The sequence below is a fragment of the Plasmodium yoelii genome (assembly GCF_900002385.2).
Source record: "Plasmodium yoelii strain 17X genome assembly, chromosome: 5".
Classification (NCBI taxonomy): Eukaryota; Apicomplexa; class Aconoidasida; order Haemosporida; family Plasmodiidae; genus Plasmodium; species Plasmodium yoelii.
Window position 1 is genome coordinate 65,736 of NC_036177.2, and position 21,342 is coordinate 87,077.

A 21,342-nucleotide genomic window follows, 5' to 3' on the forward strand; every position below is an offset into this window, starting at 1 on the left:
ATAGAAAACTATGTTTAATTAGGTTGTTATATCGCCTTTAAGAGGAGAGAGATAAGATATATTCTCTTTTAATATATAAATTTAAATAAATATTTGCTAAATGTTCTGAATTGTTCATTTTTATCTTATATATTTTATTGTTATAGTTATCAATGTATATACATTCAAATAATTTATTAAAAATTCTATATTTTATTAATTATATGGTAACGTAATGTTTTAGATTAAAAAATGATGATTCATTAAAAACTAATAATATAATAAGAGTTAATATGGAATAATAAAATGACAGTTAACATGAATTAAGTCGTTATAATTTTCTCCATGGATCCAAATTTTTATAATATAAAACCACATATCCCAAAGTGGATCTTTAATAAATATATAAAAATTATATCATTATAATGCATTATTATTTGTCTTTTCGATAATATTAATGTTTATTATATGAAGGTTTCGCAATAAAATAATATTTCAATATTAGTTATCGATAGAGTATTTTATTAAATTATATGTATAGGCATATAATAATAACGTATTATATCTATCATATTATTTATAATTATTATAACAAAATATAATTCGAAATTTTATTAATATACTTATATTATATTTTTTAAATCTTTTAAAATATTATTTATTTATACCTCAAAATATAAAATTTAAAAATTAATGGTGATTAATCTATTATTATACCTTTATGATAATTAAATTAATATATATATAACTATTCCTACCAATATAAATTAGAACATTAGCATAAATTCAAATTATTGAAATAAAAAAACTGATTATTATATATATTTATAATTTATAAATTTATTATAACTATAGTAGATTTTTTATGTATTACTAAAAATGTTAGATGCATAAAATGCATTTTATAGATAACGTTGTATTATCGAATATCGATCGATATTTTATGAATATCTATTATTAGAGTTCAGTTGGATAACATGCTTTAAATTAAAATAAATATGATACAAGTTATAAGTTTTACTAAATAAAATTTTCATAAAATAAAGAAACATATGATATGCATAATTCAATATAGCTCTGGGTTATCATGTTTTATATGATGAAAATTATGATATTGCATAATACGACTTCATATATATTCAACATCTATATTAATATATACAATATAGACATTTTGTTTTAATCATATAAAATCGGCATAAACACTCAATTATATATATTATAACTTATAAAACATGTTACGCAATTCATTACATATTAGCTTATACCCCTTCTTGGTTGTATATTTGGACTTTTTATTTCATCTTGTGATTAAAAATACGAGTATAGTACATATATTAAATTAGTGTTCAAATTATAAAAAAATAAAGATGTAATACTTAGCCCTAACCCCAATATGGGTTACATAAACACAACCCTGACCCACAACATAAAAACTATATAAAAATTACTCAATAGACAGTTTTTTATCGTATACCAATCATTATTATTATTCCTGAAATAATCATTACTCTTCGAATCATATATTAATGATTCATTCTCTTCTTTATATTTTTTATTTTTTCTCTTAATTTTTGTTTTTGAAATCGTTTCCGAAATCCAAATAACGAATACTAATATAAAATGTTAAGAAACGTATGATTTATTTGTTAACGTTTGCATATATATAATGAAAATAATTTTTCAAGTCTTTATTATTTACCTTGTAAGAAATTCCTAAAAGAAATGCTATTGCACCAAATATCGATAAAACTGTAAATAATTTGTTTGTTACCGATGAACTTGATGATGCATCTTGAGAAATTGGTTCTAATCTTTGTACATGTTGTTCAGGATTTTGTTCAAAACTTTGTACACATTTTTTTGGTTTTTCTATCGCTGGGAAGGATGAATTGGGACATTTAACATCACTATATTTCTTTTTAAAATTATCATAATCATTTGATAAAGTACACAATAGTTTATTAAAGGAACTATCATTAGTAATACTAGAATCTCCATTAAGTTTATTATATGTTTCAACAAATTCATTAGCATCACTCAAACATTTTGTGCAATCTGATGTTCTATCATTAAATCTACTATACATGTTACATAATGATTTAAATGGAGCATAAAATTTAGACAATTTTTCATTAGTAATTTCCATCAATTCTTTTTTTGTATATATAAGATCATTATAATTTCTACAACCATCAACACCATTTATAGGATTTTTATACTTTTCTTGATTATAAATATATATTTTATAAAAATTTGTTAGAATGTTTCCTGTGTTATCCTTTAGGTTTAACATATGACTTAACCATATGAGAATGTATTCAATAGCATTGATATTATTTTTTACATTATTATTAAACAAACCAGAACTCCCAAAGAATTTATTAATCAAATGAAAAAATACAGCATCCATTTTTTCGAGAGGACCACCACATTCATATTTAAAACAATAACTATTTAAAAAAGTTTTATCATTAAATTGATACTTTTCATCATCGGTCAATGTATCGGGAAAATCCTCCCATATACTCACAAAGCTTTCACACTAAGAAAATATTTAAAAACAATTATTAGAAATGTATATTATTGAACATTTTATTAAAATAAAGTTTAATGATATTTAAATATAATAAAATATCAAAACATGTAAAGGAAATTATTATTATTAACAAATGTATATACCACTTCCTTATTCATTATAATGGAATCTTATTTTTGATTTCTAAATTGAGTAGAATCATTCTGTTTTATATAGACTCACCCCAACATGTGATGCAAATACTTTAACCCTATATATAACAACTGTTTGTAGTTAAATATATTATAAGTTTTTCAATAATTAAATTAATATAAAATAATAATACAGTAGTATTACTAAAATCATATTATACTTATTTTATGACAATTAGCTGAATTACCTTAAATATAGGATTGCTTAATACAGTTTTGATTAAATATAAATATAATGAATTTTATACAAAAAATGCTGTTCTTACTAACATCTGGTATAACTTTATTATAAAAATTAATATAATTTTATAAATAATTTAAAGTATGTTTGAATATAGGAAATGAATATATTTATATCTTATGTTTTAATGATTGTCCTTCTAAAACTTAAATATTGTATATATCTAAAAAATAAAAAGTTCTATTATTACTATAATCATTAAAAGTATATAAATAATCATTTTTTAAATATATTAAATTTTTATATACTTGTTTCTTATAATATATAATATAGTTTTTTCTAAAATGATATTATTTTCGAATTAAGTTGCATCTTTCCCTTTTTTAATTGCATATACATAATTTTAATATTATTTTTATTTAATATATATCAATTCCAATTATATTTAACATTTTCAATAACTTTAGTTTTATTCCTATATAATTAAATTTAGAAATATACCTTATTAGATAATTTTATAATATATTTTGCACATCTTTCTCACGGTTTAAAACGACAATTAGCACTGTAACCATATATTTATATGCTTAAATAAGACTTTTAATGCATATTGTTTTTAAAATGATACTTAGTAAATATTAATACATAAATAACTATTGATGCAAACTTTAAAGTATAATATAAAACTATGCGTAATTAAATTGTTATATTTACATTTTAGATAGGAGAGATAAGGGAATTATACTTTTTTAAGACAAGGATATGGCCATATAAAATTTACCTATTCTATATAGCTAATTATGTATTGTATTCCTTTAACATTAAAGCTTTCAATTCGTGTATACATTAAAAATTCCTTAGAATTATTTTCTAAATATATAGTTTGCTTTTATATTTTATAATAAACTATATTTAGTTTTATTATGAAAAACTATAAAATTATTAATATTATTTTTCTTGGTAGTGTTAATTCTAATATTATAGCATTAAATCTTACTTTAATAAGTGTTATAATATTTCATTTGATGTTTTGTGCATATAATTTTAATCTTATTACAAGTTTAATAATATATATCAACGTATTCGAATCAAATTAATTTAATGATTTTTTCGTATTTAATATTTTATCTATTGTTATTACTATTATTATTGTTACTGCTATATCGCTGTATAGTACAACGTAATAATTAATGCGCTTAATAAAAATAATTTAAATCAATGTATGATATTCCTACGTTTCATAGTTTTTAAATCAAGTGTTTTTAAACATTTATATTATTCCGTAATGACAATATATTTGTGAATTTGTATATATATAATAACCTAATAAAAATATTATTAGTTCAAATTAAATTAATTATTACATACTTTTTATATATACTTTTCATTAATATATAATTGTATATGCTTCCTAAATTTAACATATTTCAGTATTATTTATTGGTATAGCATTTTACTAGTTTATATATATATTATAACAATAACGTTAATTTTATATACCAAGTTGATTATAAGTATAACAAACTATAATATTAAATTTTATTAATATATTTATATTTTTTCTTTTAACTATTTAAAAATTAATTTATTTGTGCCTCAAAACTATAAAGTTTAAAAATTAATAATGATTAATCTAATATTATACCTTTATAGTAAATAAATTAATGTATACAGAACTATTTCTATAATTTGAATTTAAAGCTTTAGCATAAAATGAAACTATATATAATCGAAAGTTAAAAGGATAATATGTTTATATCTATAATGTAGTTATTAATATGTATATTTTTATTGTATTACTAAAAATGTTAGATGCATAAAACATCTTTTATAGATATTGTTGTGTTGTTGAACCTCGATCGATATTTTATGAATCTATACTTTATGACTACCTATTATATATTGGTAAATGTTTAATTAACAATATAAATATACCCATTAACCTGAAAGTATATTATAATGTAGGAAACCGTTTCAAATGAATCAAATTATAATTATACTCCGATATATAAAATTATTATACTGTTCGTTTATAAAAATACGATTTGAATCAAAATAAATATGATACAAATAATAAGTTTTGCTAAATAAAATGTTTTATCAAATAAAGAAACATATTGTGTTATGTATAATTCAATATAGTTATTATTATCAAGTCTTATATAATAAATAATTATGATATATCATAATATGAATTAATATATGCAATATAGACATTTTATTTTAATCATATTAAATCGGCATGAACACTCAATTATATATATTATAACTTATAAAATATGTTATGTAACCCCTTCTACATTAATGGTTATATCCACTTTTTGGTTGCATATTTAGACTTTATATGTGATTAAACATACGGGATAATACATATATTAAATTAGTGTTTAAGTTATAAAAAATTAAATACAATGTAATATTTAGCCCTAACCCGAATATGGGTACCACAACATAAAAACTATATAAAAATTATGCAAAAATTTCTCCTCAATAGACAGCTTCTTAACATATATTAATCATTATTAATATTCGAATCATATATTATTGGTTCATTTTCTTCTTTATATTTTTTAGCTTTTCTCTTAATTTTTGTTTTTGAAATCGTTTCCGAAATCCAAATAACGAATACTAATATAAAATGTTAAGAAGCATACGTTTTCTTTGTTAATGTTTACATATATATAATAATTTTTTTTTAATTCCTTATTATTTACCTTATAAGAAATTCCTAAAAAAATTGCTATTGCAACTAATATCGATAAAATTGGAATTAATTTGCTTGCTATCGATGAACTTGATGTAACTTCAGAAACATCTCCAGAAATTATTTTTGTTATATCTGGAGTGGATGGGAAATGTTTACATTCTTTTTTTAATTTATCATAGCCATCTAATAAAGTAATCAATGCATATAAATAGGGTTTATCTTCAGCAATTTCATGATCTTTGATAAATTTTTCATATTCTTCAATAAATTTACTAGCTTTTTCCAAAAATTTCATGCAATTTGAGTTATTTGCATCAAGCTCATTATATATGTCACATAATGTATTAAATGCATCATATAATTTAGGTATAATGCTCATATCCATACTTAAAAAATAATTATTTTCATCTATAAGATCCTTATAACCTTTATAACGACCAATATATTTTATATTATTAGTATACTTACCACCATCCCTTATATATGTATTATAAAAAGAGTCTATATTGACGTTTTCTTGAGTTTTGATAAGGTTTAATATATAACTTAACCATATCAAAATGTATTGAACAATATAGAAGTTTTCTTTTGCAACCAGCTCAAACACAGAAGAATCACGAAAGAATTCATTAAGCAAATATAAACATCCAGCACTAATTTTATCGAGATCACTATTACATTCATTAGTACAATACTTTTGGAAATCTTCAGCATTTTTAAATTGATAGTAACCAGTACTGTCCATTTCAACAGGAAACCATTCCCTTACATTCTTGAACCTCTTACACTAAGAAAACATTTAAAAACAATTAATAAAAACGTGCATTATTAAAAATTTTATTAAAATAAAGTTTAATGGTATTTATATGTAATAGAATATAAAAAAACGTAAAGGAAATTATTATTATTAAAAAATGTATGTACCACTTCTTTATTCATTGTGATAGAATTTTATTTTTGATTTGCAAATTGAGTAAAATCATGCTGTTTTATATACACTGCACCAAATATACGACGCAAATACTTTAACCCTATATATAACAACGGTCTGTAGTTAAATATATTATAACCTTTTCAATAATTAAATTAATATAGAATAATATTATTACTAAAGAAACGGTTTATTCCTTTTTATGATAATTAGCTAAATTGCCTTAAATAGAGGTTTGTTTAATACATTTTTGATTAAATATATATATGATGCATTTTATACAAGAAATACATTCTTACTAACATCTTGTATAACTATGTTATAAAAATTAATATACATTTATAATGAATTTAAAGTATATTTGAACATAGAAAAGGAATATATTTATATCCTATTTTTTAATGATCACCCTTCTAAAACTTAAATACTGTATAAATTTAAAAAATATAAATTATATTATTAATATAATCCTTAAAAGCATATAAATAGTCTTTTTTAAAAATATATTAAATAGTATATACTTGTTTCTAATAATATATAATATAGTCTTTTCTAAAATTATAATATTTACAAAGTTGTATTGTTCCATTTTCTATGCAAATTACACAAATTTATATTGTTTTTAATGAATGTAAATAAATTAAAAAATAATTTTAATGCGTCAACTAACTTTATTTTTATTCCCATATACTTCAATTTGTAAGTATGCCTTATTGTGTAATTTTATAATATATCTTACGCATCATTTCCAATGTTTAAAACGACAATTAACACTGAACCCGTATTTATAAGCTTAAATAAGTCTTTAAGTTCATATTATTTTTAAAATCATACTTAGTATATATTAAATATTAACACATAAATAATTATTGATGAAATTTTAAAGTATAATAGAAAACTATGTTTGATTAGGTTGTTATATTGCCCTTCAAGAGGAGAGAGATAAGATATATTAGCCTTTAATATATATATTTATATAAACATTTGCTAAATATTATACATAATTTTATCTTATATATTCTACTGTTATAGTTAATGTATATCATTCAAATAATTTATTAAAAATTCTATATTTTATTAATTCTATGATACAGTAATGTTGTTTTGGATTATAAAATGATTATTTACTAAACACTAATGTGAATAATAAAATACCATTTAACATGAATTGAGTCTTTAACCATTTCACCATTGATTCATATTTTTAGAATATAAAACCAAATATCCAAAAATGAATCTTTAACAAATATATAAAAATGATACATTTATAATGTATTATTATTTGGCTTTTCGATAATATTAATGTTTAATTATATGAAGGTTCATAATAAAACATTATTTCAATATTAGTTATTGGTAATTTACTAGATTATATGTATAGGCATATAATAATAACGCATCATATCTATAACATAATTTATAATTATTAGAACAAAATATAATATTAAATTTTATTAATATACTTATATTTTTTCTTTTAACTATTTAAAAAATAATTTATTTGTGCGTCAAAACTATAAAGTTTAAAAATTAAAATGACTAATATAATATTATACCTCTATGGTAAATAAATTAATGTATATATAAGTATCTCTATTATTTGAATTTAAAACTTTAGCATAAAATGAAATTATATAAAATAAAAAATTAAAAGTATAGTATACATATATTTATAATGTAATTTTTTATTAATATACATATTTTTATTGATTATTAAAAATGTTAGAAACATCATAATATTTTATAGATAACGTTGTATTGTCGAATATTGATCGATATTTTATGAATATATATTATTACAGTTCAGTTGGATAACATGATTTGAATTAAAATCAATATGCTACAAAGAATAAGTTTTACTAAATAAAATATTTCACCAAATAAAGAAATGTATTGTATATTATGATATGCATAATTCAATATAACTCTGGGTTAACAAGTCTTATTTAATGACAATTATTATATAGTTAATATCTATATTAATATATACAATATAGACATTTTACTTTAACCATATAAAATCGATATGAACACTTATTATATATATTATAATTTATGAAAAATTGTTATGTGACCCTTCTCATATTAATGCCAGTACCCCTTTTTTGGTTGTATATTTAGGCTTCATCTCGATATTAAAAATGCAGGATGGTACATATATTAAATTAGTGTTCGAATCATAAAAAATTAAAGATATAATACTTAACCCTAACCCGAATACGGGTTCCACAACATAAAAACTATGATAAAAAAATTACTTCCCAATAGACAGTTTCTTAAAATATATCAACCATTATTACTATTCCTGGAACAATCACCACTCTTCGAATAATATATTAATGATCAGTTTCTTCTTTATTTTTTTAGAATTTCTCTTAAATGTTGTTTTTGAGATCGTTTCCGAAATCCAAATAACGAATACTAATATAAAATGTTAAGTATACGATTTATTTGTTAAAATTTGCATATATAATCAAAATAATTTTTAATTTCCTTATTATTTACCTTATAAGAAACTCCCAATAAAATTGATGCTGCAAAAAATATAATTGCAATTGTAATTAGTGTATTTTTTGTTACTGAACTTCGGGGACAAGCTACAACTGATGAGACATTACCACACTTAACACTATTATATTCATTTTCAAAAATTTTATAATCTACTGATAAATTAGACCATAGTTGAGAATAAGAATCTCCTTTAGTAATTTCAAAAGAATTTTTAAGTTTTTCATATTTTTCAAAAAATTCTCCAGCATTTTCTAAACATGTCTTGCATTCAGTATTTTTTTTTGGATCAAGTTCACTATACATGTTACATAATGATTTAAATGGGTCATAAAAATTAGATATATCTTTAATATCCATATTCATCATATTTATTTTTTTTTCTATAATACCCTTATTAATATTACTATTACTATCAGTAGGTATATTCCCCTTATAACAACTATTATATTCTATATGATCAGTATAAAAATCTTTTAATATGATCGTTTCATTTTCTTTTTTTTGATTTAGTTTATAACTTAACCATAAAATAGCGTATTCAACAAGTTTTTCACCATCTATTTCTTCCTCACCAATCAGATTTAGTAACATTATAAAACCAGCGACAATCTCTTCTTCATCACTACTACAGTTACTATCAGGGCAATACAATTTTAACATATTCATAGGATTATGTTCTCCCGCGTTTTTCGGATCATCATCAAAATATTTATCGATCGTATTAATTGATTCCCACTACGAATATATTTAGCGAATTAAACAAAAGAATGTATTAATTTAAATGTTACTAAAATGAAAATAAATATAATTTGTAGGAATGCAACATACAATAATATAAGAAAAAAGATATATACCACTTTATAAGACATTATAATGAAATTCTGTTATAATTTGGAGATTATGCGGAGTGATGTTATTTATATATATTATATAAAATATATGTTGTATTTACTTAACCTCTTTACATAGGAGTTATCTTTAGTTAGACATATTATTCTTAATTTTAATTTCATATAAAATAATAATACATTAGTATTACTAAAATCATATTATACTTATTTTATGACATTTAGCTAAATTATTTTAAACAGAGGGTTGCATAATACATTTTATACAAAAAATAATATTCTTACTAACATTTGGTATAACTTTATTATAAAAATGGATATACTTTTATAATGAATTTAAAAAATATATACTTATACATATGCTTTAATATAGAACACAAACGTCATAAAATTCAAATACTACACAAATATAAAAAATTAAGAAAGTTATTATTAGAATCCTTAAAGTATATACTTATTTCTTATAATATATATTATAGTTTTTTCTAAAATAATAGCATTCTCAAATTTAGTTACATGGTCCACTTTCTATGTAAAATATATAAATTTATATTATTTGTATTTAATATAGATAAATTAAAAAATATTTTTAATGCGTTAAATAACTTGATTTTTATTCCTACATATTCCAATTGAAAATTATTATCTATTGGGTAATTTTATTATATATTTTCCCATCTTTTCCATTCTTTAAAACAACAATTAGCACTGAACCCATACTTAGTATGTTATTTATAAGCTTAAATAAGTCTTTGAATGTAGATTGTTTTTAAAATAATGCTTAGTAAATATTAACAAATAAATAAGTATTGATGCAAATTTTAAAGTATAATAGAAAACGATGTTTAATTAGGTTGTTATATTATCCTTTAAGAGGAGAGAGATAAGATATATTGCTATTTTAATATATAAATTTATATAAATATTCACTAAATATTTTGCACTGTTCATTCTTATATTATATATTTTATTTTTATAGTTATCAATGGATATACATTCAAAAAATTTATTAATATTCTATATTTTATTAATTCTATGATAAAATAATGATAATATAATACGCGTTAATATGGAATAATAAAAAGAAATTTAACGTTGATTGAGTCTTTATAATTTTCTTTATTTATCCAGTTTTTTAAAATATTAAACCACAAATCCTAAATTGAATCTTTAACAAATATATAACATTGATACCTTTATAATGTATTATTATGTGCCTTTCCGATAATATTAATGTTTAATTATATTAATTTTCCACAGAAAACAATATTTCAATATTAGTTACTAGTCGATTAATTTATTATATTATATTTATAGGGGTATAATAATAATGTTATTCTATATATATATTATTTATAATTATTAGTACAAACTATAACATTATATTTTATTAATATACTTATATTTTATTTTTTAGCAATTTTAAATGTAATATATTTATACTTCAAAATTATAAAGCTTAAAATAAATAGTGATTAATCTAATATTATACATTTATAGTAAATAAATTAATGTATATATAAGTATCTCTATTGTTTGAATTTAAAACTTTAGCATAAAATTATAATATATATAATCGAAAGTTAAAAGGACAGTATGCCTATATCTATAATGTAATTTTTTATTAATATGTATATTTTTATTGTATTATTAAAAATGTTAGATGCATAAAACATCTTTTATAGATATCGTTGTGTTATCGAACCTCGATCGATATTTTATGAATCTATATTTTAACTACCTATTATATATTGGTAATATGTTTAATTAACAATAAAATATATTCATTAACCTGAAGGTATATTATAATGTAGATGAATATTCAAAATGAATTTTATTATAATTCATACCCAACTTAATATATAATGTTATTATTAAAGTTATGTTGGGGTAATATAATTTAATTTAAAACAAATATGATACAAATAATAAGTTTTACTAAATAAAATTTTTATTAAATAAAGAAACATATTATGATATACATAATTCATTATAATTATGATTAACAATCTTTATATAATAAATAATTATGATATAGAATAATATGAATTGATATATGCAATATAGACATTTTATTTTAATCATATTAAATTGACATGAACACTAAATTATATATATTATAACTTATGAAAAAATGTTATGTAGGCCTTTTCATATTAATGCCAATATTCCTTTGGGGGTTACATATTTTGAACTTCATCTTGTGATTTGTTCAAACTATACAAAATTAAATAAAGACATAATATTTAACTCTAACCCGAATATGGGTTCTACAACATAAAAACTATATAAAAATTATGCAAAAATTACTTCCCAATAGACAGCTTCTTAATATATATTAATCATTATTAATATTCGAATCATATATGAATTGTCCATTTTCTTCTTTATTTTTTTAGTTTTTCTCTTAAATGTTTTTGAGAGCGTTTCCGAAATCCAAATAACGAATACTAATATAAAAATGGTAAACATATTATATATTTTTGGATAATCGCATATAAGTAATCACGAAAATGATTTTTTAATTCCTTATTATTTACCTTATAAAAAATTCCCAATAATATTGGTATTGCAGCAATTATCGATAAAACTGGAATTAATTTGTTTTTTATCGACGAACTTGATGATGTAACATCAGAAATTTTTTCAGAAAGTTCAGAATTTTGTTTTTTTTTTATCAATGAAAGAGGTGGAAAACCTTTACAATTAACACCATTGCTAATACAATAATTTTTAAAATTATCATAATCAGTTGATAAAGTAGACAATATTTGTCTATATGAACTATCTCCACTTATAGAATCATCATTAAGTTTTTCGTATTTTTCAACAAAATTTTTAGCATCAATCAAATATTTCGTGCAATTGGGGCTGTTTGCATCAATTTCAGTATACATATTGCATAATGATTTAAATGCATCATAAAATTTAGGGATATATTCAAAATTAATATTCACAAAATCCTTTCTTTTATCTATGATTTCCTTAAAATTATTATATCCAGTTTTTTCTTTTAATGTATGATTATAATCATTATTATTTTTTTTACAATTAGTATAATGCGTATTAGTTTCTATATATTTAGTATAAAAATCATTTAGGTTTTTGATTTCACCATCTTTCTTTAGGTTTACCATATAATTTAACCATATAATAATGTATATAATAAACACTTTAAGTTGTTCATTACTTAAATCATTAATCCTATTAACAATGTTTTGCTCGAACAACCATAGACATCCACCATTTATTTTATCGAGATCAGTCTTACATCCTGTTTCCTCTGATTCTCCATTAGAGCAATAATTCTTAATATTCCCTAAACTATGAATATCATTCTTTGTAGATTTGTTTAATTCGTCGGGGAAATAATTTCTCAATTTATCAAACCTTAGACACTAAGAAAACATTTAAAAAAGTATAATACAAATATATGTTAATGAAACTTTTATAAAATAAAATTTAATGAATTTTATAGGTAATATAACATCAACAAATATAAGGAGAGGCAAATTTTATTATAAAATGCATATACCAGGAGATAATCCATTGTAATTTTATTTTATTTGTAATATGCATATTATGTAACATCATATTTTATATATTCTACGCTTAATAAATGACAAAATAATTGAATTTTAATATAAAATTATCTGTGATTAAGCATTTTATTATCATTTTTAATATTAATTTAAAGATAATATGGAACAATATAATATATTTATGGTAAAATAAATTTCCTTATTTTGGGGGTACTTAATACATTTTTTATCATATGTATATATAACACAATCTATGCATAAATTGTTATTCTTAATATCTTTCAGTATAATTTTATAATAAAATTAAAATAGGATTATAATGAATTAAAAAAATATCATCTTAAGCATATTCCTTAATATAGAAAATAAACAACGTCATATCTTTTGTTTTAATAAGTGGTTCCCCAAAAATAATATACTGCACAAATCGAAACAATTAAGAAATCCATGATTACTATAATCCTTAAAGTATATAAATATATTTTTTCTAATATATTTTAAATATTTATATACTTGCTTCTTATAATAAATAATATAGACTTTTCTAAAATTCTAAAATTTATAAAATATGTTGCATTCACTTTTTTAATTCCATATACATAAATTTATATTGCTTTTATTTAATATAGATACATTCATAATACATTTTAATGAATCATATAACTATTTCTATTCCTATATACTTCAATTTATAAATATTCTTTATTGAGTAATTTTATAATAAATTTTGCCATATTATCCATTCTTTAAAACAACAATTAGCACTGAACCCGTATTTATTAAACTATTTATATGTTTAAATAAGCCTTTGAAGATAGATAGTTTTTAAAATAATACTTAGTAAATATTAACATACAAATAAGTATTGATGCAAATTTTAAAGTACAATATAAAACTATGTTTAATTAGGTTATTATATTTCACTTTAAGAGGAGAGAGATAAGATATATTTGCTCTTTTAATATATAAATTAAGTTGAATATTCGTTTAGTGTTCTACATAGTTCATTTTTATCTTATATATTATATTGTTATAGTTATCAATGTATTTATATTCAAATAATTTATTAAAAATTCCATATTTTATCAATTCTACGGTAAAACAATCCTATTTTAAATTAAAAAAATTATTAATCATTAAACAATGATAACATAATTCGCGTTAATATGGAATTATAAAGTTGAATTTAACATTATTTGAGTCTTTACCCGTTTCCCTATTTATCCAGTTTTTTATAATATAAAACTACAAATCCTAAATTCGATTTTTAACAAATATATAAAAATTATATTATCATAATGTTATTATGATGTGTCTTTTCAATAATATTAATATTTAATTATATAAATTTTCCACAATAAACAATATTTCAGTATTATTTATCGATATAGTATTTTATTAAATTATATGTATAAGCATATAATAATAACGTATTATATCTGTCATATCATTTATAATTATTATAATAAAATATGATATGAAAATTTATTAATATACTTATATTTTATTTTTTAACTATTTTAAAATATAATTTATTTATACCACAAAACTATAAAGCTTAAAAATTAATAGTGATTAATATATTATTATACCTTATGGCAATAAATTAAGGAGCATAAAACAACTTTTATTATTACTAATTTTAATCAAATGTAAAATACAAAAAGAGAATAGTAACTATAATTAAAACTTAAAATATATTGTATATATAGTGTATTCTTTATGTATTAAAAAAATGTTAGAAGCATAATAATATTTTATAGACTATGTTATATTCTCGATCGATATACCATGCATCTATATTTTATGACTATATATTATTACCGTTCAATTGGCATAATATAATTTAAATCAAAATAATTGTAAAACGTGATAGAAGTTTTGCTAAATAAAACTGTTCATGAAATAAAGAAACATATTGTGTTATGCATAATTCAATATAATTTGGGGTTTACAAGTCTTATATAATATATAATAAGGGTTCTTAAATATAGTTAGCCAAAAATTAGCAATAAATATATATGAACGAATTAGACATAAGTATTATAAATTATAAAATATGTTATGTTATTTCTTTCATATTAATGGCTGTATCCCCTTTTTTGTTGCATATTTGGGCTTCAGCTTGAGATTAAGCATACGGAATTATACATATATTAAATTAGTCTTCAAGTTATAAAAAAATGAATACAATATAATATTTAATCCTAACCAGAATATGGGTTCCACAACATAAAAACAATATAAAAACTATGATAAAAAATTACTTCGAAATAGACAGTTTCTTAACATATATAAATCATTATTACTATTCCTGGGATTATCACTACTCTTCGAATTACATATTAATGATTCATTCTCTTCTTTATATTTTTTAGTTTTCCTCTTAATTTTTGTTTTTGAAATTGTTTCCGAAATCCAAATAACGAATACTAATATAAAATGTTAAGAAACGTATGATTTTTTTGTTAACGTTTGCATATATATAATGAAAATAATTTTTAAAGTCCTTATTATTTACCTTATAAGAAATTCCTAAAAAAAATGCTATTGCACCAAATATCGATAAAACTATAAATAATTTGTTTCCTATCGACGGACTTTGTGCTATAGATTCAGAATTTTGTGCAGAAATTAGTTGAGAACTTTGTTCGGATCTTTTTACACAATTTTTTGGTGTTTTTATCTCTGGAAAGGATGAACTATCGCTACATTTACTTTTTAAATTATCATAATCAGTTGATAAAGTACACAATAGTTGATTATATGAATTGTTTCCATTATCAGTATCTTTATCATTAAGGAGTTTTTGATATTCATCAAAAAATTTATTAGCATCGTTCAAATAGTTATTGCATTTTTTATTGTCTTCACCAATTTTAGTATACATTTCACATAAAATTTTAAATAACTTATAAAGTTTATATACTTGATCACTAGAAATATTCATCAATTCTTTTTTTTTATTTATAAGCTCAATGAAACTATTATAGTTTTTGTGCTTTTCTATATTTGCTTTATAAAAATTATTTAGATTGGTGATGTTGTCATCTTCAGTACTCTTTAGGTTTAACATATAACATAACCATATCATAATGTATTCAACAATATTGATGTTACTTGTTTCCCAAGAATTAAACACACCAGAAACCCCAAAGAGTCCATTAAACAAATAAAAAAATCCAGCATTAATTTTTCCGTAATCACTACTACATTCATAATTAAAACAATAATTATCTAAGAAGTTTTGTGTTTCAAATTGATAATTTTTATCACTGTCCAATTCATCAGGAAATTTATACCATAAATTATCGAACTTTTCACACTAGGAAAAAATTTAAAAACAATTATTAGAAATGTATATTATTGAAAATTTTATTAAAATAAAGTTTAATGATATATATATAATACAATATAAAAAATGTAAAGGAAATTATTATTATTATTAAAAAATGCATATACCACTTCTTTATTCATTATAATGGAATTTTATTTTTGATTTCTAAATTGAATAAAATAATCCTGCTTTATATACACTGTCCCCAATATGTGACGCTAATACTTTGGCCCTATATATAACAACTGTCTGTAGTTAAATATATTATAAGTTTTTCAATAATTAAATTAATATAGAATAATAAAATGATATTATTACTAAAGGAACGTTTTATTTCTTTTTGTGACAATTATTTAAATCACCTTAAATAGAGGGTTGCTTAATACATTTTAGTTAAATATAAATACGATGCATTTTATAAAAAAAATGCTATTCTTACTAGCATCTGGTAAAACTCTGTTATAAAAATATATATACTTTTATAAATAATTTAAAGTATGTTTAAACATAGAAAAGGAATATATTTATATTTTATGTTTTAATGATTGTCCTTCTAAAACTTAAATACTGTATAGATCTAAAAAGTTAAAAGTTCTATTATTACTATAATCCTTAAAAGTATATAAATAGTTATTTTTTAAGATATATTAAATTTTTATATATTTGTTTCTTATGATATATACCAATATTTTATTAAAATTATAACATTTATAAAATAAGTTGCATTGTTCTCTTTTTAATTGCATATATATACTTTTAATACTATTTTTATTTAATATATATCAATTCCAATTATATTTAACATTTTCAATAACTTTAGTTTTATTCCTATATAATTAAATTTAGAAATATACCTTATTAGATAATTTTATAATATATTTTGCACATCTTTCTCACGGTTTAAAACGACAATTAGCACTGGTCCCGTATTTATAAGCTTAAATAAGTCTTTAAATGTATATTGTTTTAAAATAATACTTAGTAGATATTAATTATTAACATATAAATAACTATTGATGCAAATTTTAAAGTATAATAAAAAACTATGTGTATTTAGGTTGGTATATTTGCATTTTAGATAGGAGAGATAAGGGAAGTATGCTTTTTTAAGACAATTATGTAGCCATATAAAATTTACCTATTCTATATAACTAATTATGTCTTGTATTTCTTTAACATTAAACTTTCAGTTCATGTATACATTAAAAATAACTTAGAATTATTACTTTTCTAAATATATAGTTTGCTTTTATATTTTATAATAAACTATATTTACTTCTATGATGAAAAACTATAAAATTATTAATATTGTTTTTCTTGATATTGTTAACTCTAATATTAGAACATTAAAAAAATACTAAGTCAAAATTGTAATATTTCATTTGATGTTTTGTGCATACAATTTTAATTTTATCATACCTTTAATAATATATATAATTAATATATATCAACGTATTCAAATCAAATGAATTTAATGATTTTTTCGTATTTAATACTTTATCTATTGTTATTACTATTATTATTGTTACTGCTATATCACTGTATAATCAACGGAATAATTAATTCACTCAAGAGGGATACTTTAATTCAATTAGTATTATTCCTTGTTTCATCGTTTTTAAATCAAGCATTATAGAACATATTACTTCGTAATGGCAATATATTTAATTATATATTTGTGGATTTGTATATATATAATAACCTAATAAAAATATTATTAATTCAAATTAAATTAATTATTACATACCATTATAATTTGCATTAATATGTAATTGTATATGTTTCACAAATTTAACATATTTCAGTATTATTTATTGGTATAGCATTTACTAGTTAATATGTATAAGTATATAATAATAACGCTAATTTTATATACCAAATTGTTTAAAGTATTATAACAAACTATAACATAAAATTTTATTATATACTTATATTTTATTTTTTAACTATTTAAAAAATAATTTATTTGTGCCTCAAAACTATAAAGTTTAAAAATTAAAGTGGCTAATATAATATTATACCTTTATGGTAAATAAATTAATGTATATAGAACTATCCCTATTATTTGAATTTAAAACATTAGCATAAAATGAAACTATATATAATCGAAAGTTAAAAGGTTAATATGCCTATATCTATAATGTAATTATTTATTAATATGTACATTCTTATTTTATTACTAAAAATATTAGATACATAAAACATATTTTATAGATATCGTTGTATTGTCGATTTTATATCGATATGTATGAATCTATATTTTATAATTATCTATTATATATTAGTATTGTGCTTATTAATGCCCAAAACACATATATTAATCCGAATATATATTGTAATGTGGACAAATATTTCAAATGAATATAATTATAATTCATACCATCATATATAATAATATTATACAGTTCGTTTATCAAAATATAATTTAAATTAAAAAAAATGATACAAATAATTTTTGCTAAATAAAATGTTTTATCAAACAAAGAAACATATTATGTTATGCATAATTCAATATAATTATGATTAATAAACTTTATATAATAAATAATTATGATATAGCATAATATGAATTAATATATGAAATATAGACATTTTTTTTAATCATATTAAATCGATATGAACACTAAATTATATATATTAGAAATTATGAAAAAATGTTATACAACCCCATTCATATTAGCTTATACCCCTCCTTGGTTGCATATATAAACTTCATCTCGTGATTAAACATATGGAATGGTACATATATTTAATTAGTGTTCAAATCATAAAAAATTAAATAAAAATATAATACTTAACCCGAACCCGAATGTGGGTTCCACAACATAAAACTATATAAAAATTATGCAAAAATTATTTATTCCCAAATAGACAGTTTCTTAACATATATCAATAATTATTACGATTCCCGAAATAGTCACCCTCTTCGAATCATATATTAATGATTCAGTCTCTTCTTTATATTTTTTAGTTTTTCTCTTAATTTTTGTTTTTGAAATCGTTTCCGAAATCCAAATAACGAATACTAATGTAAAATGTTAAGAATGTATGGTTTTTTGTTAACGTTTGCATATATATAATGAAAATATTTTTTAAATTCCTTATTATTTACCTTATAAGCAATTCCCAAGAAAATTGCTATTGCACCAAATATCGATAAAACTATAAATAATTTACTTACTAGTGATGATTCTGATAATGTAACCTCAGAAAATTCTCCAGAAAATTCTCCAGACAATTCTTCATATCCTGTTACATGAATTTTTTCAGAAGTTTCTTCAAAACAATTTTCAGGAATTTTTGTTTTGTCTATCTCTGGAAGAGGCTTACCATCATTACATTTCTTTATTAAATTATCATAATCGGTTGATAAAGTACACAATACTTGTTTATATGAACTGTATTTAGTGCTATTATAATCCTTGTAAAGTTCTTCATATTTTTCAACAAATTGACTAGCTTTTTTCGAACATTTTGTGCAATCTTCCTTATTTTCATCAAATTCAGTATACATTTCACATAATGATTTAAATGCATCATAAAATTTAGATATAATAATACTATCCATACTCAACAAATACCATTTTTTATCTATAATACCCTTATAATTCTCATAATCCTTATAATCAGTTAATTCATTTATTTTCGTCTTATACTTATCACAATCATATATATATGAACTAAAAAAACACGTTATAATGTCTTCTTCTTCACTATATTTCAGGTTTATCATATAACTTAACCATATCAAAATGTAATCAACAATATTGATGTTATTTTTTGCAGGAGAGAAAACCACACCACAATTCTTAATGAATTCATCCAACAAATATAAACATCCAGCACTTATTTTATCGAAATCACTTTGAAATTTATTATTATTATTACAAAAACCACTTAAAGTATTATCATTATTATTACAAGTATAATTATTTAAAGAATTATTATCTTTAAATTGATAATTTCCACTTTCGTCCAACGTATCGGGAAAAGCATCCAATGCTTTCTTGAACCTTTTACACTATGAAAACATTTAAAAACAATTAATAAAAACGCGAATTATTAAAATAAAGTTTAATGTTATTTATATGTAATACAATATAAAAAAATGTAAAGGAAATTATTATTATTAAAAAATGCATATACCACTTCCTTATTCATTATAATTGGGTTTTGTTTTTGATTTGTAAATTGAGTAGAATCATGTTGTTTTATATACACTGCCCCCAATATGTGACATAAATACTTTAATCCTATATATAGAAACTGCCTGTAGTTAAATATATTATATGTTTTTCAATAATTAAATTAATATGGAATAATAAAATACTATTATTACAAACAAACGTTACATTTTGTTTATGATAATAAGCTAAGTTACCTTAAATAGAGAGTTGCTTAATACAATTTTTATTAAATATATATGTAATGAATTTTATACAAAAAATGATATTCTTACTATAATCCTTAAAATATATAAATAGTCATTTCTTAAAACATATTAAATAATTATACACTTGTTTCTAATACTATATACCATGTTTTATTAAAATTATAGTATTTTCAAATTAAGTTG

At 20.2% G+C, this 21,342-nt stretch overlaps 6 protein-coding genes across 6 annotated transcripts; all 6 read right to left on the reverse strand.

Annotated features, from left to right (window-relative positions):
* Positions 1–1,505: 1,505 nt before the first annotated feature.
* Positions 1,506–2,676, reverse strand: PY17X_0500097 (PIR protein; the record flags this gene model as incomplete). Its single annotated transcript, XM_022957722.1, has 3 exons — positions 1,506–1,592; positions 1,682–2,524; positions 2,662–2,676. 3 exons carry the CDS (start codon positions 2,674–2,676, stop codon positions 1,506–1,508), a joined length of 945 nt encoding a protein of 314 aa, XP_022811143.1.
* Positions 2,677–5,431: 2,755 nt separating this feature from the next.
* Positions 5,432–6,536, reverse strand: PY17X_0500101 (PIR protein; the record flags this gene model as incomplete). Its single annotated transcript, XM_022957729.1, has 3 exons — positions 5,432–5,518; positions 5,605–6,384; positions 6,522–6,536. 3 exons carry the CDS (start codon positions 6,534–6,536, stop codon positions 5,432–5,434), a joined length of 882 nt encoding a protein of 293 aa, XP_022811144.1.
* Positions 6,537–8,883: 2,347 nt separating this feature from the next.
* Positions 8,884–9,908, reverse strand: PY17X_0500107 (PIR protein; the record flags this gene model as incomplete). The annotated part of the gene is made up of 3 exons (XM_022957905.1): positions 8,884–8,949; positions 9,034–9,774; positions 9,894–9,908. 3 exons carry the CDS (start codon positions 9,906–9,908, stop codon positions 8,884–8,886), a joined length of 822 nt encoding a protein of 273 aa, XP_022811317.1.
* A 2,366-nt stretch (positions 9,909–12,274) lies between these two features.
* PY17X_0500111 (PIR protein) lies at positions 12,275–13,437 on the reverse strand (the record flags this gene model as incomplete). The annotated part of the gene is made up of 3 exons (XM_022957195.1): positions 12,275–12,337; positions 12,428–13,285; positions 13,423–13,437. The coding sequence occupies 3 exons, from the start codon at positions 13,435–13,437 to the stop codon at positions 12,275–12,277; spliced, it is 936 nt and encodes a 311-aa protein (XP_022810810.1).
* A 2,337-nt stretch (positions 13,438–15,774) lies between these two features.
* On the reverse strand, positions 15,775–16,906 carry PY17X_0500117 (PIR protein; the record flags this gene model as incomplete). Its single annotated transcript, XM_022954934.2, has 3 exons — positions 15,775–15,861; positions 15,951–16,754; positions 16,892–16,906. The coding sequence occupies 3 exons, from the start codon at positions 16,904–16,906 to the stop codon at positions 15,775–15,777; spliced, it is 906 nt and encodes a 301-aa protein (XP_022810704.2).
* Positions 16,907–19,704: 2,798 nt separating this feature from the next.
* Positions 19,705–20,927, reverse strand: PY17X_0500121 (uncharacterized protein; the record flags this gene model as incomplete). The annotated part of the gene is made up of 3 exons (XM_718603.2): positions 19,705–19,791; positions 19,879–20,787; positions 20,913–20,927. The coding sequence occupies 3 exons, from the start codon at positions 20,925–20,927 to the stop codon at positions 19,705–19,707; spliced, it is 1,011 nt and encodes a 336-aa protein (XP_723696.2).
* Positions 20,928–21,342: the final 415 nt, after the last annotated feature.